This window comes from Entelurus aequoreus, linkage group LG15 (genome assembly GCF_033978785.1).
Source record: "Entelurus aequoreus isolate RoL-2023_Sb linkage group LG15, RoL_Eaeq_v1.1, whole genome shotgun sequence".
NCBI classification, from domain to species: domain Eukaryota; kingdom Metazoa; phylum Chordata; class Actinopteri; order Syngnathiformes; family Syngnathidae; genus Entelurus; species Entelurus aequoreus.
Genome location: NC_084745.1, coordinates 45,090,022 through 45,112,267, shown reverse-complemented (window position 1 = coordinate 45,112,267; position 22,246 = coordinate 45,090,022). Strand labels below are relative to the sequence as shown.

At 39.5% G+C, this 22,246-nt stretch overlaps 3 protein-coding genes across 3 annotated transcripts in view; 1 reads left to right on the top strand and 2 right to left on the bottom strand.

Annotated features, from left to right (window-relative positions):
* plxdc2b (plexin domain containing 2b) overlaps positions 1 to 3,674 on the top strand; it is a 134,348-nt gene extending 130,674 nt beyond the window's left edge. Inside the window, exon 14 of the transcript XR_009821208.1 lies at positions 2,958 to 3,674. The gene's annotated coding sequence lies outside the window, so the exon portion shown is untranslated. The remainder of the gene's footprint in view (positions 1 to 2,957) is intronic.
* LOC133630198 (GTPase IMAP family member 9) lies at positions 9 to 7,496 on the bottom strand. Its single transcript, XM_062021626.1, has 2 exons — positions 7,380 to 7,496; positions 9 to 3,442 (listed from the first exon to the last, which is right to left on the bottom strand). Exons 1-2 carry the CDS (start codon positions 7,408 to 7,410, stop codon positions 2,688 to 2,690), a joined length of 786 nt encoding a protein of 261 aa, XP_061877610.1. The 5' UTR covers positions 7,411 to 7,496; the 3' UTR covers positions 9 to 2,687.
* Positions 7,497 to 15,216: 7,720 nt separating this feature from the next.
* chmp4c (charged multivesicular body protein 4C) lies at positions 15,217 to 20,888 on the bottom strand. The gene is made up of 5 exons (XM_062021608.1): positions 20,497 to 20,888; positions 17,371 to 17,548; positions 15,954 to 16,062; positions 15,739 to 15,877; positions 15,217 to 15,670 (listed from the first exon to the last, which is right to left on the bottom strand). The coding sequence occupies exons 1-5, from the start codon at positions 20,714 to 20,716 to the stop codon at positions 15,612 to 15,614; spliced, it is 705 nt and encodes a 234-aa protein (XP_061877592.1). The 5' UTR covers positions 20,717 to 20,888; the 3' UTR covers positions 15,217 to 15,611.
* Between the last annotated feature and the right edge of the window lie 1,358 nt (positions 20,889 to 22,246).

Here is a 22,246-nt window from a genome sequence, read left to right as displayed (position 1 = left end):
CAGTCAGTTTTAAGTGTGTTTATTTAGTATTTGGTCACCAGTTGAACCTTTCTACAGTAACACCCGATCAGTCCACTGCCAAGTCTTGGCTGAACGGAATGCAGGACTCGAACAGTATCCCAAAAATGTCACTTTACACATTATGTTAGTGAACATCATGTAACAAACAGTTTCTTTGACTTTAAGTTGTGTTGCTTTCACCCCCCGTTCAAACCCTCAATAAAACATACAAATCACAGAATAAAGATACAATTTGTCAGAGTGGAAGAACTTCTAGAACAGTGATTCTCAAACCGGTGGTGCTCGGGCCAAAGAATCACTTAATCTCTTAAAGCCCAAGCTGTGTGTTTACATGCTTTTTTTTCTTTTTTCTCTTTGCTATTTGGACTTATTGGACCCTAATTAGAATAAAAACTAAGAATCATCTTTTGATATGATGTACTTAGTCCATAAGTACACGTTTGTGTACTTCATGTTTAGTGACATGCTAATTCTTATTTTTACACTTTTTTTTCCATATTCCATTGTATGTTATACTCTTCTGACACCACCAGGTGGCAGTATAAGTGTCCACATAAGCGGCCATAAGACCCCAATTCAGTAGTATACACAATTTTGGAAATAAGAGCTAAAAGGTGCTGTCCACGCATGTGGCCACTAAGCCTTTAGAGCAGACCTGGGCAAATTAAGGCCCGGGGGCCACATGCGGCCCGTTAAGCTTTTCAATCTGGCCCGCCGGACATTCCCAAATGTTTTCAAATGACCGTAAGTCTTGAACTATACAAAGTATTTCAATGCTTGGAATCTGCGCTTTTGCATGATATTCAATTTCGATTTATTTATATATTCTAGTTACTATGGTAATCTAAGTCACAGCAGGCACCAAGCAGTGTGGGTGGAGGAGCGTTTCCACAGAGTGTCAGCCTGAAATTCGGGTGTCAGGGACAGACGCGGTACGAGATTTTCACAACAAAGTTCTAAAGTTTAGTGATATATCAGATATGTCAGATTGTAGGTGGGTTTATTTGTACCCTTCGCGTTCATATTTCGCTGTTTTGTTGCATTTCGCTTGATTGTAAAATATGTCGACGGAGAGTGGGCGTGACGTTCATATGTTGTCAATATTCAGTGTTTTATCGGTCATAGTTAATATTGTAAATCCCACATTCTTTATTTTCATGTACATTCTGGGTGTCTCATTCAGTAAAAAAAAATAAAATTCCATTCCTTTCTTTAAGGCGGTCTGTCATAACGTTTTTAGCATTCAATCAGACATTATTGTGAGGTTTTGTATTAGTCTTCCTATAAATAGATATACCGGCCCCAAAACACATTTTTTTTCTCTAAATTTGGCCCCTGAGTCAAAATAATTGCCCAGGCCTGCTTTAGAGGTTAATTTAAGTTTGACTTTCCTATATTCAAACACGGTGTTAGTGTTCAAATCAGTGGCTAATATTAAATGTACTCGTTAAAGAAAACCTCGACCGTGTTTTTGATGAACAGGTAGGCCTACTGCGCTACTGTATTTGAATGCTGGTCATTAAGGCGGTACATGGAGAGCCATGGTGGTATTTATTTGAGAACCACTGTTCTACAACATTCTCCATCAAATCAACAACAGTGCAAAAATGTTCAGTCTTTTCACGAAGAATGCTGACTGTGCTCTAGCGAGACTATAGGCACTACCGTATTTTTCAGAGTATAAGTCGCACCGGCCGAAAATGCACAATAAAGAAGGAAAAAAACATATATAAGTCGCACTGGAGTATAAGTCGCATTTTTGGGGGAAATGTATTTGATAAAAGCCAACACCAAGAATAGACATTTGAAAGGCAATTTAAAATAAATAAAGAATAGTGAACAACAGGCTGAATAAGTGTACGTTATATGAGGCATAAATAACCAACTGAGAACGTGCCTGGTATGTTAACGTAACATATTATGGTAAGAGTCATTCAAATAACTATAACATATAGAACATGCTATACGTTTACCAAACAATCTGTCACTCCTAATCGCTAAATCCCATGAAATCTTCCTCCCCGGTGTGGCCTCTGGTATGTCCTTTCTTTCTGCTGCTCGATCGGCGTTCTCTGCTGCATATTTCACTACGTCCAGCTTGTAATCTGCAGTATATGATTTTCTTTTCGTTGCCATTTTTGTTCAGCCCTTCTCAGTTTTTATAAGTTACCGCCAATGTTGAAATGATCCATTTTCCTAGGTACGGACGTAGTAGCATGTAGCATCTTTTTTTTTCACAATACACCGCTATCATGACCCACAATGCACTTGTGTTATGACCCGCCCCCGCATAATTTTTATTGGTTGACGTGTGCGTGACGATTGCTGACATTTGCTTCCGTGAATGAGCTAAATAATATTATTTGATATTTTACGGTAATGTGTTAATAATTTCACACATAAGTCGCTCCTGAGTATAAGTCGCACCCCCGGCCAAACTATGAAAAAAACTGCGACTTATAGTCCGAAAAATATGGTAACTGTTTATCACGACAAAGACGTTCTTTGCTGTAGCCCGACGGACATCTTGGTGAAGTACAACAAGAAATAAAAGAAGTGGATGACATTTTGGTCCATGTCTTTTTCTAATATTGTGATCAGAAAGACAAAGTGACAACAGTGCTAACTAGCGGTGCTAACATAGCGTTGCTAACCCAACGTTAGCGTCACTCGGTGGAAAGCGGCGCCACCTCTTGGGGTAAAGTCACGTCAGAGGCAAGTTTGGGCTTGGCACCCAGCTCCCGCGCATCCCTAGTGGGGTTCTGGTTCTCATCCAGGGGGGTCGGCGGCGGGTCTGCCTCCTCCTGGTCCGGGACGTAGTGGCCGCCTTCGTCGGCGACCATCTTCTCCACCTTCTCCATCAAGCGTCCGACCTGAGCTTGCTCTTCGAACACGCAGTTGTCGATGACAAAGTACCTGTGCTTGCACTTCTCCAGGACCCACTGGAGCTCGGCGCCCTCGCGGCGGATGTACCTCTCGATGGAGATCTTCCGCAGCACCTCGGCCCAGGTGAACACCACCAGGGTGTGCCGCCACACGCGCTCGCCAAACAGGCCCACGTGCTCCTCGATGCGGGCGCGGTCCACCTCGGTGAACATACCGACGGGGATGACCAGCAGGAAGGCGTGCGGGCCGGGCGGGCACAGGGTGGCTCCTCGGGTGATCTCCTTCTTGTAGGACAGCGGCGTGGTCTGCGTGGAGTACCAGCCGGGCGTGTCCACCACCGTCACCTGCCGACCTTGCGCCTCCGTCTGCCTGGTCACGCAGAACTCGGCCGCACGCTCCAAGCGGAACTCCTCCCGGCCCAAAATGGTGTTGGCCGTCAGGCTCTTGCCGGGCCACCTCCAGCCCACAACCACAAGACGCAGCTCGGTCAAGACCTTGGAGACTTTCTCTTGGCCGCCTTTACCATCTCCAGTCCCTAAAACATGTTCAATCACATTTAGCACACCTAAATAATAAACTAGGATTCAACGCAACGCTAATATTGGCTATATTTATTTGAACAGCATCAAAGTGCTAACTTTTTTTTGTGTGCTAATTTTACGCTTTTTTTGTCTAATTCTGCAGCCATACACCTTACAGTCATAAAACTTGGTACCATATTTTTCGGAGTATAAGTCGTTTCGGCCGAAAATGCACAATAAAGAAGGAAAAAACATATATAAGTCGCACTGGAGTATAAGTCGTATTTTGGGGGGAAATTTATTTGATAAAAGCCAACACCAAGAATAGACATTTGAAAGGCAATTCAAAATAAATAAAGAATAGTGAACAACAGGCTGAATAAGTGTACGTTATATGAGGCATAAATAACCAACTGAGAACGTGCCTGGTATGTTAACGTAACATATTATGGTAAGAGTCATTCAAATAACTATAACAGATAGAACATGCTATACGTTTACCAAACAATCTGTCACTCCTGATCGCTAAATCCCATGAAATCTTATACGTCTAGTCTCTTACGTGAATGAGATAAATAATATTATTTGATATTTTGCGGTAATGTGTTAATAATTTCACACATAAGTCGCTCCTGAGTATAAGTCGCACCCCTGGCCAAACTATGAAAAAAACTGCGACTTATAGTCCGAAAAATACGGTACATTTATTTGAACAGTTAGCGTGCTAACGTTAGGATGCTAGCATCAAAGTGCTAACTTTTTTCTTCTTCTAATTTTACGCTTTTTTGTCTAATTCTGCAGCCATACACGTTACAGTCATAAAACTTGGTATTTGAAACATGCTAACTGTATGCATGTTTATGTTAGCATGCTAACATTGAAGTGCTAGCTTTTTGCGCTCATTTTGCAACCCTTTACCCTCGAGTCATATAACTTCGTATGTGAAACTTGTTAACTGTTGACATACTAAAATTAGGATGCTAACTTTCTGTGCTAGTTTTGCAACTGTTTACCCCAGAGTTATGTAACTTTGTACGTGAAACTGTTAGCAAGCAAACGTAAGCATGCTGACTAGAGATGTCCGATAATATCGGCCGATAATAAATAAATAATGATAAATGGGTTATACTTGTATAGCGCTTTTCTACCTTCAAGGTACTCAAAGCGCTTTGACAGTATTTCCACATTCACCCATTCACACACACATTCACACACTGATGGTGGGAGCTGCCATGCAAGGCGCTAACCAGCAGCCATCAGGAGCAAGGGTGAAGTGTCTTGCCCAAGGACACAACAGACATGACTAGGATGGTAGAAGGTGGGGATTGAACCCCAGTAACCAGCAACCCTCCGATTGCTGGCACGGCCACTCTACCAACTTCGCCACGCCGTCCCCAAATGCTTTAAATTGTCATATCGGAAATTATCAGTTTTTTTATTATTGGTATCGTTTTTTAAATTTTTCATTTTTTATTAAATCAACATAAAAAACACAAGATACACTTACAATTAGTACACCAACCCCAAAAAAACTCCCTCCCCCATTTACACTCATTCACACAAAAGGGTTGTTTCTTTCTGTTATTAATATTCTGGTTCCTACATTATATATCAATATATATAACAATACAGTCTGCAAGGGATACAGTCCGTAAGCACACATGATTGTGCATGCTACTGGTCCACTAATAGTACTGACCTTTAACAGTTAATTTGACTTATTTTCATTAATTATTAGTTTCTATGTAACTGTTTTTATATTGTTGTACTTTCTTTTTTATTCAAGAAAATGTTTTTAATTCATTTAACTTATTTAATTTTATTAATTTTTTTAAAAAGGACCTTATCTTCACCATACCTGGTTGTCCAAATTAGGCATAATGTGTTAATTCCACTACTGTATATATCGGTATTGGTTGATATCGGTTGATATCGGTATCGGTAATTAAAGAGTTGGACAATATCGGATATCGGCAAAAAGCCATTATCGGACATCCCTAATGCTAACATTAAAGTGCTAACTTTCTTTGCTAATTGTGCTCATGTTTCTCTAATTCCTTAGCCATACAACTTAGAGTCATATAACTTGGTGTGTGACACAAGCTAACTTTTATCATGCTCACGTTAGCTTGCTAGCATGCTAAAATTAGCGTGCTAACTTTTTTTTAGCTAGTTTTGCCACCGTTTCATCCAGAGTCATAAAACTTGGTATGTGACACTTGTTACCTGTTAGCGTGCAAACTATAGCATGTTAGAAAGCTAACTTAAGCATGCTAACTTTTCCGTCGAATTTTACACTTTTTTTTTTCTATTTCCGCAGCCGTGTACCTTTGAGTCGTACAGAGGTGGGTAATGCGCTACATTTACTCCGTTACATCTACTCCGTTACATCTACTTGAGTAACTTTTGGGATAAATTGTACTTCTAAGAGTAGTTTTAATGCAACATACTTTTACTTTTACTTGAGTATATTTATAGAGAAGAAACGCTACTTTTACTCCGCTCCATTTATCTACATTCAGCTCGCTACTCGCTACTGATTTTTATCGATCTGTTAATGCACGCTTTGTTTGTTTTGGTTCGTCAGACAGACCTCAAAGTAGGATCTATCGCATGCCTGCGTTTCACCAATCAAATGCAGTCACTGGTGACGTTTGACTCCGTTTCACCAATCAAACAGAGCCAGGCGGTCACATGATTAACAAGCTTAAGCTTACATGAACTCAACGTCAAATTTGAGGAAGCACATCGCGGTAAGTAACGTTAGTAGATATTTTGGCTGTCACCGTAGGCTGATGTTAGCTTCCCTGCTATGAATCACTGTCAAATCTACATCGTGTGGGGACATTTAATGACACACTGCAGCCTCATAGACACACACACACACACACACACACACACACACGCATGCATAAAAACACCAATCAGTGTGTTCTCAGATTAAAGATTAAAGTACCAATGATTGTCACACACACACTAGATGTGGTGAAATGTGTCCTCTGCATTTGACCCATCCCCTTGGGGAGCAGTGGGCAGCAGCGGCGCCGCGCCCGGGAATCATTTTGGTGATTCAACCCCCAACTCCAACCCTTGATGCTGAGTGCCAAGCAGGGAGGAAACGGGTCCCATTTTTATAGTCTTTGGTATGACTCGGCTGGGATTTGAACTCCAACCTACCGATCTCAGGGCGGACACTCTAACCACCAGATGCAGCCCACACCTGTCAGTTTATGGTTTGCGTAAAGGCTAACTTGTTATTTTCCTTTGTAATCTCTGCCTACTGAGCCTATGGTGCTGTTAAATTATTGTGGCTCAATTTGCCTTAATTTTTTTTTATGTTAATGTATTATTATTTTATAAATATTATTGTTTTAGTTGCTTAAGAGATATTCCTGGCTCTGAATTTGCTCATTGCTATTTTATGTTTTTGTGCATTATTTGTTGCCGTCATCGTTAAACAAACAGGTTACTCATCAGTTACTCAGTACTTGAGTAGTTTTTTCACAACATACTTTTTACTTTTACTCAAGTAAATATTTGGGTGACTACTCCTTACTTTTACTTGAGTAATAAATCTTTAAAGTAACAGTACTCTTACTTGAGTACAATTTCTGGCTACTCTACCCACCTCTGTTTGAATGTTATTGTATTATTAACGTGTAGTGGCTTACTTTTGTAATAGTTGCATTATTATTATGTATCGGCGTCATTTAGCGTCTTACTTTTTTCATGGCCGTAATCAAGTCAAACTCTGTAAAGAGAAAGTGGAACAAATTCAAAATCCCGCAATACTGAACGCTAACTTCGGGAGCTAAAAAGGAAGGAGACACAAACTTAAATGGCGTCAGTGCTGTGTTTTACGCCGAGCTAAAAATATAACACGATATCAAACATTTCTTCATTTTCTTGCCACTTTTTTAAGAACATAAATGAAGAAAGACGCCAACTTACCGCCAGTTTGATCGAGACTGTTCGCTTCCATAACGTTGCGACTGGGAAACTTCGAAGGTTTGGACAATCGCCTCCGCTAAAGTGCGGAAGTTTCCTCTTTCTGCTCGGTGACGTCACGACCCCGCGTTGCCAGATGGGGGAAAAACACAAGTGATCGTACTATAAGCTTAAATATAATCCTATTTTCGAGGAACATGATCGTACATCAATTCCATATTGTTTGACACCTTGTAAAAAAATAGCCACGCATACTTTCAAAGCGGTGTACCTTTTTAAATGTCGTAAAAAAAGGTGTAAATGGCAGAACAACGCCTTTACCTGGCTGTTTGTGTTTACTAATAGCCATATTACAAGGGCGAACTTATCCAATACGACCCCGTAAGGGACTAGCGGTAGGAAATGGATGGACGATTATTTTTAATTAGTGAACCACACCGAACAGAGGGTTAAATTATCCTAAATAAACCGACGTCTGGCAACGCTGTCGCGGACGTGCGCGATCTGTTTGCGCATGCGTCAAAAGTTAGTCCGTTCCCCACTTGACGTCAGTTTTTCCATAGCTTTTTACAAAATATAATTATTTTAAAGATGTGCTATTTGGATATACACAGTATGGGAAAACATCTGAAAAACTATTTTACCTGTGCAACCTCATTATACTATTGGCTAATTTGTATATTCATAAATGTAAGTTTCTCAATAATCCAACTGTTTTTTGTGCCTTTAAAAAGAATTAGAACTTTACTTTAAAACGCTTTCTACCTCCAACAACCAACAAGCTGTGAAAACTATGATGCTGTGCTCCAAATTTGGAACCCCCTGGCGCTGTTTTGTACTGTTTGTGTAAACGTTTGTGTTCTTGTTTTGATTATTCTTTGCTTGTATGTAAATAGAGGAGAGAGAGAGAGAGAGAGAGAGAGAGAGAGAGAGAATCAATCTACTGATGACCTCAAATAATCGTCAACTACACTTTAGAAATGAAAATAACCTTTATTCCGACTGCGGTGATTTATTAGTGGTTACGTTCTGTGACGAAAAAAGCTTCCATTTCACGGTATTAAATGAAGTGCTCCATTATTCGAAAGCAGTTTTCGCTTGTCCAAACAATTTGAATGCACTTGCCATTTTTTTCTCACGCATATATTTTCCCATCCACGACTACGTATTTATTTATTCATTTATTTATTTTTCATGTTAATACATTTTGGCACTCACGGCTTGCCGAAAGGCCACGAAAGGCAGCAGGCAATATAAACCAATCAGAAGCACCGTAGGGCGGGGCTTACCTGAGTTTTGGACAGGCGAATGTCTCCGAGTTCTTTCTAAAGGCTCTGTGGATTGATGGAAGGAGTTGTCACGCCAAATTTCTTCCCTCTACAAAAACCTTCCCTCCCCCATTTACTTCCGTGGTCATGTTTCCTCTTACGTCATTGACAGCGATCGATAGCACTTCGGCTTTGACTGCCCGTCGCTGGAAGGATACTTCGTCTTTGACAGCTGCTGGAATCTGAAGAAATCGATTATTGTTTTTTTTTTGTACAGGCGCGAAACAGGACAGTCGCAATGCGGTTAAGGACCCCCGGCAACTTTGTGATTTTATTGGACGCAGCCCCGGAAGTAAATTGGGGAGGGAAGGTTTTTATAGAGGGAAGAAATTTGGCGTGACAGAGTTTTAAATCCGAAGGAAAAGACCTTTCGTGCCACGACTGATACTGTTCCAGATGAAGGTTGCTATTGTTGTGGACTATCTTCCCAGTTGTGTGGAAAGTTCATCAGTTTGGAGTGAAGAGGTTTGTGTACGCTTTATTATTCGCCTTTAATATACCTGCCTCGTTATCTTTCATCTCATCCGTATTTCGTTCGGGAGTCCGAATTAAGCCGGAATTTTATATTTTCGTAGCTACCTTTCTTTGATAAATCTTTATTTCCCCTCCAATCGATGTACTATAAAATGTTATGTTCGTTCAACGTGTGAAGCAAATAAACAGTCTCTTTTTTATTACAATTGTTGCTTATGTTTTTAATTGAATGGTATCTGCTTCCGGGTTTTATCCCGCGCGATAAAAACCGGCGCATGCGCGATACGAAGGTGTGTTAATCCGTAATCCAGGTGTGTTAATCCGATTTTTCAAAAAACGAACACTATTGGGTTAAGGAGTTTATATGGGCTGTAGAAAACATTTTAATCAGACTAATTGACGTAGTGAATGTCTACGATCTGTGAGCGTACCAACTTCAATGTTTTGGCGGTAAGGTATTATCTGATTTGTGACTGGATCGAGATGGAGGGGATATTGGTACTAGGAAATTGCCAAGGAAAAGATTCAGAGGTTTGAATGGATTATCGGAGATGTATAAAAAAAATTTAAAAAAAGATTAAATAGATATTATACTAATTCCTGGCATACCGTAGCGGATGTACGACATATGCAAATATTTAAGAATATAATGTTAAATCATTATTAAATAGAAACATTTATCGAGGAAAGGTATTCAGCATACCAATCCATCCATCTTCTTCCGCTTATCCGAGGTCGGGTCGCGGGGGCAGCAGCCTAAGCAAAGAAGCCCAGACTTCCCTCTCCCCAGCCACTTCGTCCAGCTCCTCCCGGGGGATCCCGAGACATTCCCAGGCCAGCCAGGAGACATAGTCTCCCCAATGTGTCCTGAGTCTTCCCCGTGGCCTCCTACCGGTCAGACGTGTCCTAAACACCTCCCTAGGTAGGCGTTCAGGTGGCATCCTAACCAGATGCCCGAACCACCTCATCTGGCTCCTCTCCATGTGGAGGAGCAGCGGCTTTACTTAGAGATCCTCCTGAATGACAGAGCTTCTCACCCTATCTCTAAAGGAGAGCCCCGCCACTTTTGGCTGCTTGTACCCGTGATCTTGTCCTTTTGGTCATAACCCAAAGCTCATAACCATAGGTGAGGATAAGGATGTAGATCGACTGGTAAATTGAGAGCTTTACCTTCCAGCTCAGCTACTTTTTCAGCCTGTCGATCTCACGATCCACTCTTCCCCCACTCATGAACAAGACCCCAAAGTACTTGAACTCTTACACTTTGGGCAAGATCTCCCCAACCCGCTGATAGCACTCCACCCTTTTCCAGGCGAGAAAAATGGACTCAGACTTGGAAGTGCTGATTCTCATCCCAGTCACTTCACACTTGGCTGAGAACAGAGCCAGATGAAGCCATCAGGACCACATCATCTGCAAAAAGCAGAGACCTCATACTGCAGCCACCAAACCAAATTCCTTCAACGCCCTGACTGCGCCTAGAAATGTCTATAAGCTATGAACAGAATCGGTGACAAAGGGCAGCCCTGGCAGAGTCCAACCCTCATTGGAAACAGGTCCGACTTACTGTTGAATGCGGGCCATGTTCCGTACCTCCTCTATAGTCGAGGCGGCAAAGTGGTTGGTGCCTGTCGTGGTGGTAATCCTACAACCCCAATGCCGTCAAGCTGAAGAAAGAGTCCTATCGGGTCCTTCTGGTTCATGGGGCTGCGGAGGCAGCGGACAGGTAGCGACAGGCCAAGCGCTGTGCGACTTCGGTGGTTGCGGAGGCAAAAACTCGGATATGGTACGAAACATAGTTTTGAATAAAATAATTAGTGACAATTTATCGTTGCTTACTTGGGAATTAATAGCAATTTACATGGACAGAGGAAAATAATGTAAAGTTCATCAGCATGAAGATATATAGCGTCAGAAACAAGACAGGATTTAATGTACAAAATAGTTCTGACAATCTTTAGAATAAATCAAATGTGGTAAAGTCAATACAAAATGGCAGGATAATTGGAATAAAGAAAGAAAAGGTACGCAGTAGAGATGTTTGATAATATCAGACTGCCGATATCTGTATCGGTTTAATAAAAACGCCGCTGTGTACACGGACGTAGGGAAAAGTACATAGCGCCAATAAACCTTAAAGGCACTGCCTTTGCGTGCCGGCCCAGTCACATAATATCTACGGCTTTTCACACACACAAGGCATACTTGGTCAACAGCCATACAGGTCACACTCAGGGTGACCTTATAAACTACTTTAACACTGTTAGAAATATACGCCACACTGTGAACCCACACCAAACAAGAATGACAAACGCATTTCGGGAGAACATCCGCACCGTAACACAACATAAACACAACAGAACAAATACCCAGAACCCCTTGCAGCACTAACTCTTCCGGGACGCTACAATATAAACCTCCCCCGCTACTTCCCCCCCCCCCACCTCAACCTCCTCATGCTCTCTTAGGGAGAGCATGTCCCAAATTCCAAGCTGCTATTTTGAGGCATGTTAAAAAAAATAATGCACTTTGTGACTTCAATAATAAATATGGCAGTGCCATGTTGGCATTTTTTTTCCATAACTTGAGTTGATTTATTTTGGAAAACCTTATTACATTGTTTAATGCATCCAGCGGGGCATCACAACAAAATTAGGCATAATAATGTGTTAATTCCACCACTGTATATATCGGTATCGGTTGATATCGGAATCGGTAATTAAGAGTTGGACAATATCGGATATTGGCAAAAAAGCCATTATTGGACATCTCTATTACGCAGTATTACAAAGTCCAGAGGAGTGTAGAAGAAATAAGAGGAGGCAATAGAACTATTAAGAGGAAGATATCATTACTAGACTGAGGTTATGACATAAATATCTAAATAGCACATTGAAATTAATAGGGAAACATAACACATGGCTGTGTGATTATTGTAATCAAATATAAAATGTAGAGCATGTTTTAATACTAGAGGTGGGAATCTTTGGGCACCTCACTATTTGATTACGACTCGGGAAGGAAGATTTGACCAAAATCCCATTATTGATGCATCTTTAATACAGTATGTGTACATTAATGCAGTTTTACATTTCTTTTCCTTTCACGGAAAAATCATTAATCACTTGCAACTTTGAAAAACAGTGTGTTTGTAATAAGAAACAGTTTAATCAATTTCCAATTACATTTATTAAATTAATGAAAATGTGTTCCAAAGCTGCAACATAAGTGCATTAAATCAAAGGAGCTGGTCGGATCTCTTGGCGAGGTGGTGTAAATTTTAGAATTGCATGCATTACTTTATTTACAATAAATAATCGACTATTGAGATTCACTAATCGATTTTACAATCGCCCATGTCCGAATTGCAATGCATCTAAAAATAACTAATTACCCCGCCTCTAATTAATTAAGTTAAAGTTAAAGTACCAATGATTGTCACACACACACTAGGTGTGGCGAAATTATTCTCTGCATTTGACCCATCACCCTTGATCACCCCCTTGGAGGTGAGGGGAGCAGTGAGCAGCAGCGGTGGCTGCGCCCGGGAATCATTTTTGGTGATTTAACCCCCAATTTCAACCCTTGATGCTGAGTGCCAAACAGGGAGGTAATGGGTCCCATTTTTATAGTCTTTGGTATGACTCGGCTGGGGTTTGAACTCACAACCTACCGATCTCAGGGCAGACACTCTAACCACTAATTAATACAGTGATAGATAGATAGAGAAAGGTAAATAATGAAAAATAAGTTAGTGAAAGAGAAGGTATGTTTAGCAGTGGAGGATATTTTTTTAAGATTGCATTTGGAACATGAAGGGAACAAAGCAATACATTCATTTTTAAAAAGCCGGTTAAATAAAATAATTTAGAGTAGGGTACCATCTCCATTTCAGAAGGTGGCAGTAATGCTCACCACAAATGTGCTTGCTAACCACCATTGAAAGAAGAAGAAGGCCGCAGTCTTGGCGTCTTAAACTATTGACACACAACAGCACCGACATTTAAAACCCACTCAACATTCTGCTTGCTAAAAATGTGAACGGTACCCATTCCTACTTAAAGTACCAATGACTGTCACACACACACTAGGTGTGGTGAAATTTGTCCTCTGCATTTGACCCATCCCCTTGTTCACCCCCTGGGAGGTGAGGGGAGCAGAGAATGTAACTAAATGATAAATGATAAATGGGTTATACTTGTATAGCGCTTTTGTACCTTCAAGGTACTCAAAGCGCTTTCACACTATTTCCACATTCACCCATTCACACACACATTCACACACTGATGGAGGGAGCTGCCATGCAAGGCGCTGCCAGCACCCATCAGGAGCAAGGGTGAAGTGTCTTGCCCAAGGACACAACGGACGTGACTAGGATGGTAGAAGGTGGGGATTGAACCCCAGTAACCAGCAATCCTCCGATTGCTGACACGGCCACTCTACCAATTTTGCCACGCCGTCCTACCCATTTTTGTTCACTGAAACAAAATTGGGTACCGTATTTTTCGGACTATAAGTCGCAGTTTTTTTCAAAGTTTGGCCGGGGGTGCGACTGATACTCAAGAGCGACTTATGTGTGAAATTATTAACACATTAGCGTAAAATATCAAATAATATTATTTAGCTCATTCACGTAAGAGACTAGACGTATAAGATTTCATGGGATTTAGCGATTAGGAGTGACAGATTGTTTGGTAAACGTATAGCATGTTCTATATGTTATAGTTATTTGAATGACTCTTACCATAATATGTTACGTTAACATACCAGGCACGTTGTCAGTTGGTTATTTATGCCTCATAAAACGTACACTTATTCAGCCTGTTGTTCACTATTCTTTATTTTAAATTGCCTTTCAAATGTCTATTCTTGTTGTTGGGTTTTATCAAATAAATTTCCCCCAAAAATGCGACTTATACTCCAGTGCGATTTATATGTTTTTTTCCTTCTTTATTATGCATTTTCGTCCGGTGCGACTTATACTCCGGTGCGACTTATACTCCGAAAAATACGGTAATTGCCTACCCAAAATTGGGTAGTTACCCATCTAGTACATATCAACATGGGAACTGCTTGAGTTCCCATGTTAATATGTACTGTTTTACAGCTGCTATAAGTCTACAATTGCCGTGTATTTGTTGCAAAGCTGTGTAACATTTATTTGCCTATTCTCTTGGCCAGTTACACTTGAAAAAACATGTTTGTGTGTGTCAGTTACAGACTTGTAAATATACATTTAAATCTCCCCTAAAGCATTTTTTCTCAAAAGTGTTAATTTCAAGGTGTGTTCCTAACTCCGACAGTGTACAAATGGAACCGGATGGACCCAACATTCATTATGTTATTCTTATTTATCTTAATATATATTACTTTAAATATTTTCCGTTTGATCTTTTCTGTCTTTTGTGTACAATTTTTTGATGTATACTTATTAGGGCTGCAACTAACAACTAATTATGATAATCGATTAATCTGTCGATTATTACTTCAATTAATCGATTAATAATCGGATAAAAGAGACAAACTACATTTCTATCCTTTCCAGTATTTTATTGGAAAAAAACAGCATACTGGCACCATACTTATTTTGATTATTGTTTCTCAGCTGTTTGTAAATGTTGCAGTTTATAAAAAAAAAAGAAAAAAAAAAAGGAGCCTCTGCGCATGCGCAAAGCATAGATCCAATGAATAAGATGACTAAATTAATCGCCAACTATTTTTATAATCGATTTTAATTGATTAGTTGTTGCAGCCCTAATATTTATTGCCTGGTAGACACTTTTTGTTTATTTCTCTAATAATAAAAAAAAGCCTTGATTAAATAAGCTTTCCTTTTAACGCTAATCAATGAAAAAATATTACGCCTTAGTCTTAAAATAATAGTCGTGGCATAGTGGAAGTTAAATTTGTGCGGGCAGTGACACATATTTAAATGTTTTTTTTTTTTTTTTTAAATACATATATCTGACTGACACCACACACGCAAACGTCGACGTCTAGTAATGACTACCAAAATAAAGGTCAAAATAACAAATGTGTACAATGCGCTACACTGTTGTCCTTTATTTGTTGGAAATTATGCATAGAAATAGGCAGCGCATTTTTATACACTGACAGAAGAAAATAAGTATATGAATTACAGGAAGTTGTGTTTTTAATATAGCTGAATATTTATTTACAACATTAAAAGCATAGTCTGATTTTATCTACAGTTGTATAATATTACATGTAGTGTAGTTTCATCTGCTCAGTGTTGGAAATCCTTCGGTTGGCCGGACAAAAAAATTGTCCTACATGGAAACAAAGAAGACAAGGCACAAAGAATAACATGGAAAATGAATGAGTTGTTAAATAGTAAAGTAAAAATAAAGAATAGTAAAGTGTGCGGACAGTGTTAAAAGCTCCAAAACAAAACGCTCTGTTCCAAAGTCGTTTATGTTGCCCAGGAAGCCAGCATTCGCATGTCGTCCTCGTCTTCACGCCTTTTGGTGGCTGTCAAAATAAAAGCGTCGTTAGCCAACGGACATTTTGACGTATTCTCTCGCCGTAGTCGTACGTACTTGCGCGGTAAGATGTGCTTGCCGACGGGCTCGCTGACGGCAGTCTGCCGCTGGGGACCGAGGGCAGGCCCCCCATGCTCTTCATGCTGTCGTCCAACTGCTCCTGTTCCAGCTCTTCCAGCTCGGCCAGCAGCTCATCCTGCAGGAACACAAACATATTAGGCGCATCACGTGCTTGCTGCCCGGCCTGCTATTAAAAAAAAAATAGTATATACCTCGTCGAAATTGTCACCGTACGGTCTGGAAATGGCTTCGTTGATCTCGCGGGCCACGTCCTGCTGCTCGTTGATGTCCTCCATCAGATCGTCAATCTTGTCCAGGTCCCTAATCGAAGAATGAAACTGGATTAAATTACTAGAGAAGACATGGATTTAATACAGAGGTCACCAAGCTTTTTGAAAGCAAGAGCTACTTCTTGGGTACTGATTAATGCGAAGGGCTACCAGTTTGATACACACTTAAATAAATTGCCAGAAATAGCCAATTTGCTCATTTTACCTTTAACTCTATGTTATTATTAATAATTAATGATATTTACACTTAATTGAACGGTTTAAAAGAGGAGAAAACACGAAAAAAATTACAATTAAATTTTGAAACATAGTTTATCTTCAATTTCGACTCTTTAAAATTCAAAATTCAACCGAGAAAAACTAGCTAATTCGGATCTTTTTGAAAAAATTAAAAAAAGAATTTATGGAACATCATTAGTAATTTTTCCTGATTAAGATTAATTTTAGAATTTTGATGACATGTTTTAAATAGGTTAAAATCCAATCTGCACTTTGTTAGAATATATAACAAATTGGACCAAGCTATATTTCTAACAAAGACAAATCATTATTTCTTCTAGATTTTCCAGAACAAATTTTTTTTAAAGAAATTCAAAAGACTTTGAAATAAGATTTCAATTTGATTCTACAGATTTTCTAGATTTGCCAGAATAATTTTTTTGAATTTTAATCATAATAAGTTTGAAGAAATATTTCACAAATATTCTTCGTCGAAAAAACAGAAGCTAAAATGAAGAATTAAATTAAAATTTATTTATTATTCTTTACAATAAAAAAAATTAATTTACTTGAACATTGATTTAAATTGTCAGGAAAGAAGAGGAAGGAATTTAAAAGGTAAAAATGTATATGTGTTTAAAAATCCTAAAATCATTTTTAAGGTTGTATTTTTTCTCTAAAATTGTCTTTCTGAAAGTTATAAGAAGCAAAGTAAAAAAAATTATGAATTTATTTAAACAAGTGAAGACCAAGTCTTTAAAATTCTATTTGAGTTTTGTCTCTCTTAGAATTAAAAATGTCGAGCAAAGCGAGACCAGCTTGCTAGTAAATAAATAAAATTTAAAAAATAGAGGCAGCTCACTGGTAAGTGCTGCTATTTGAGCTATTTTTAGAACAGGCCAGCGGGCGACTCATCTGGTCCTTACGGGCTACCTGGTGCCCGCGGGCACCGCGTTGGTGACCCCTGATTTAATACAAGCAGAGTGGATTCGGATCACTTCCCACATTAATGATTGACAGGTGTGGATGAGGTCATTCATGCAGAGTTTGTTTACCAGGAAGTACTCTCACCATTACGTACACCTGCTACTGTAGAGCAAAAAAGGAAAAAAATCCTCACATGCTTTCGTGGACTTTCTTCATGGCCTGGGAGGCGTAGCCCATGTTCTTCACCACCTCGGAGTTGGTGTGCGAGTTCTCCAGTGCTTCCCTCTGGAACTCGATGGTGGAGAGGGTGCCGTCGATTTGGGTGAGCTGCTGCTCCAGACGCTTCTTCCTCTTCAACGCCTGCAGGGCAGCTGAGGGGAAACAACTCTGTGAGACTTTTGGGAAGACACAAACCTCCTAAACCAGGGGTTCTAAACCGTTCTGACCTCGGAGCTCAACTGTCCCCCAACACAGGGGCCCGGGGTCCACTCAAATTTTAACACTGAATTATGTCATCTTACTCTTGATTTGAATCATTAAATAATTATATCTAAGCTTATCAAAAGATATGAAAGCTTGTGGTAATCACCAAGATTATTTATTTAACACGTAAACCTTAGACTTGGGTCAGGCTGGTTAGAAAAATAAATAACCAAATATACTAGAGATATCCGATATACCAATATTGTCCAACTCTTAATTACCGATTCCGATATCAACCGATACCGATGTATACAGTCGTGAAATTAACACATTATTATGCCTAAGTGAGGTGGGCGGGGTTTGGTGGTAGCGGGGGTGTATATTGTAGCGTCCCGGAAGAGTTAGTGCTGCAAGGGGTTCTGGGTATTTGTTCTGTTGTGTTTATGTTGTGTTACGGTGCGGATGTTCTCCCGAAACGTGTTTGTCATTCTTCTTTGGTGTGGGTTCACAGTGTGGCGCATATTTGTAACAGTGTTGAAGTTGTTTATACGGTGACCCTCAGTGTGACCTGTATGGCTGTTGACCAAGTATGCGTTGCATTCACTTATTTGTGTATAAAAGCCGCATATGTTATGTGACTGGGCCGGCACGCTGATTGTATGGAGGAAAAGCAGACGTGACGACAGGTTGTAGGTTGTAGAGGACGCTAAAGTATACGGGGCGGTATAGCTCGGTTGGTAGAGTGGCCGTGCCAGCAACTTGAGGGTTGCAGGTTCGATCCCCGCTTCCGCCATCCTAGTCACTGCCGTTGTGTCCTTGGGCAAGACACTTTACCCACCTGCTCCCAGTGCCACCCACACTGGTTTAAATGTAACTTAGATATTGGGTTTCACAATGTAAAGCGCTTTGAGTCACTTGAGAAAAAGTGCTATATAAATGTAATTCACTTCACAATTCACTTCACTAAAAGGTAGCGCCTTTAAGGCATGCCCCAAATAATGTTGTCCGGGTGGAAATCGGGAGAATGGTTGCCCCGGGAGATTTTCAGGAGGGGTACTGAAATTCGGGAGTCTCCCGGGAAAATCGGGAGGTTGAAACCGATACCGATAATTTCCGATATTACATTTTAAAGGTATTATCGGCCGATATTATCGGACATCTCCAAAATATACAGACTCATAACTCACAAAAAATGAATATACCTACCAGTTGGTTGTGTTGAAATAACAAAATTCTTACCATGTTTAATGAAACTGTAAATAAAATACAGCTTCACTACGTTAGTAATATTTTTTGCGCTTAAGAAACTTCCCAATGACTTTAGCCTTGTAGTTTTTTCACATTGTCCTTACTGCCACAAGTGGTGGAAATGTGTACTACAATATATCTGAAAAGCAGATTTTTTTGGGACCCAAATGTGGTTAAGAAACACTGTCCTAAACCACAGGGGACCAACTCAAGGCCCGCGGACCAGATCTGGTTCACCACATTATTTTATATGGCCCACTATGTGATTTATACGGCCTGCAAAAAGGAAATAATAAAGTACTTTCTAACCAAATGTATTTCTTTCTTTACTTTTGACAGCAACATTTGCATATCTTCTACACCAGTGGTTGTCAAACTTGTTTCACCCAGTGCCACCTCAGAAAAAACTTGGCTCTCCAGGTACCATCATAATGACCAACATTAAAATATAGTCACGTAACAGGCCTAAGTATTTATTAAAAAACAAGGCAGGAATTGTATTTAATATTGTGGCCACTAACATTACACACAGTTTGAACAGTGAACCTGTGTTTGAGTAGGAAAATAAAACACTGTACTTTAATCAAGTGATTCTTTGGAGTACCTCCAACACAGTTTAGGGACCACTTTAATATTATCTGATCACGATCGCGCCAGATGTTCCAAGCATGTTGTTTGGCGTAAACATCCACTACTCAGTGGCCTAGTAGTTAGTGTCCGCCCTGAGATCGGTAGGTTGTGAGTTCAAACCCTGGCCGGGTCACACCAAATACTATAAAACTGGGAGCCATTACCTCCCTGCTTGGCACTCAGCATCAAGGGTTGGAATTGGGGGTTAAATCACCAAAAATGATTCCCGGGCGTGTCCACCGCTGCTGCCCACTGCTCCCCTCGCCTCCCAGGGGGTGATCAAGGGTGATGGGTCAAATGCAGAGAATAATTTCGCCACACCTAGTGTGTGTGTGAGACAATCATTGGTACTTACTTACTTGTCACCTTGACTTCCGGTTTCAAATTGTGTAACAAGGCTACTAAACGTTCACAGTCAAGGCCCAATTTGCGACGGGGCCCCCTCAATAAAAACGTGTTTGACACCTAAACTTTGGAATTAGGGCTGCCACAGAGTCAACTCATAAATAAAAAAAAAGAAACATACTGACAAATGTGAATCATTTAATTTTGGAAGGAGCTAATAGGTTGGCTGCCAGCCAAAAGGTGACTTCCAGATATTTTAATTTGGTATATGTATAAAAAGACGCAAGGAACCGAGAACTGGTTATCAATCAACCCTAATCACAAGTGTCTCAAAGGGCTTCACAAACTCACATACTTACTCATTTTATGACCTATTTTCCCCTCATTGGATTCGTTAGTTTTTTGGAACATTGGAAATTATAGGAAAATTATAATTCCCTTTTATTTTGTATTGTCTTTTATTTTGTTTGTACGTGGAGTGTGTTACAGTTTTATTGAAAACTACTTCCGGTCCACACTTGACGATTTAAAAATGTCGTCCGGTGACTTAATTAGACGGAAGCAGTAGTTAGCGTGAATTATTGTTTCTTGTCTGTTTGTAAATGTTGAAATTTATAAATAAAAGTTAAAAATAAAAATAAAAAAGTAGTTAGCGTGAATATAAAAAACATACCCCTCTTATCTCGTGTGCCATGTTTCTTTGCTACCGCCACTTCCTGCGCGATCCTCTTCTCCAGGTAGTCCTGCTTCTTGGTCAACATGTCCTCGGTGTCCCTCAGTTTGTGGATGGCCTCATTGGGTGAGGGTCCTCCTCCTCCTCTGGCTCGGTGTTTGGACTTGGACGCGCTGGACGAGCTGGAGCCCCCCTTGAAGAATTTGGATATTTTGCTCATTTTGGGGAGCTTTCTGGTACAAAAACACACACACACACAAACTTGTTGGTCGGACAAAGCCGACGACGATGTGTTCAGGGTGTGTGCGTGTGTCAAGACGAGCAGATTTTCCAGCTTGACGAGTTTTACAGCGAAAACAATTCACTTTCCACCGCGCCTTTCAACATTACCTGCGTGACGTCATGGCAGCTAAGCCCCGCCCACTCTGCGTCAATGAGCCCGACTACTTTAAGTATATAATTAGAAACGGGTTGTTTTGCTAAATTATTCATCTCATAATTTATTTGATGTAATAATTATGTTTTTTTTTGTCCCATATTTTACACTTTTTTTTAATTGTAACTTTTATTTGTTTAATAACAATATATATTTTTTCCAAAGGTACATATTTTGTATTTAAAATGTAAATTTGAGTGTAAAACTTATATATATCTAGAAACGTGTTGTGTTGCTGAACTATTCATAATTTAAAGGACAGCGATGATAATTATTGGTTTTCAAAACATAATAAAAAAAAACCACTTCCGGGGTGAAATCCGATGTTTACATCCGGGAAACCACAGCTGATCACGTTTTTAAAATTTTTTTTTATTATATTTGACAAAACAGAACATTTATAATCAAGGACAAATAACAATACAATTGTCAGAACAGGCAGAAGAAAGTACAAATATGGAAAGAAATATACATAGAAATATTTATGAAAGCCTGTTTCCACCACTAAGTCATAATAATGACAAAAAAAAAGTCGAGTTTATTTGATGGTGTTTTTATCTCATAATTTCGATTTTCTTATCTCATGATTTAAACTTTTTATTCTCATATTTATGAGACAAAAATTCCAAAAGATGAGATAAAGTCATTATAAAGTTAAAGTACCCATGATTGTCACACACACACACACACTAGGTGTGACGAAATTATTCTCTGCATTTGACCCACCACCCTTGATCACCCCCTGGGAGTTGAGGGGAGCAGTGAGCAGCAGCGTTGGCTGCGCCCGGGTATTATTATTATGAGATATTTTCAACTTTTTATCTCAATTATAACTTCTTACCTTATAATTTCTTTGATCTAATAATTGATTTTTTTGTCCCATATTATACACTTTTTTAAAATCTCATAATTGTAACTTTTATTTGTTTAATAACAATATTTTTTTCCAAAGGTACATATTTTGTATTTAAAATGTGAATTTGACTGTTGTGTTCATCTAGAAACGGGTTGTGTTGCTAAACTATTCACAATTTAACGGACAGCGATGATAATTATTGGTTTTCAAAACAAAACAAACAAAAAAACACTTCCGGGGTGAAAGCCGATGTTTACATCTGGGAAACCACCCCTGATCAGGTTTAAAAAAAATAAAAAAATTTGTAATTATATTTAACAAAACAGAACATTTATAATCAAGAACAAGTAACAATACGATTGTCAGAACAGGCAGAATAAAGTACAAATATGGAAATAAATATACATATGAATATTTATGTAAGCCTGTTTCCACCACTATCAATCATCAATCAATCA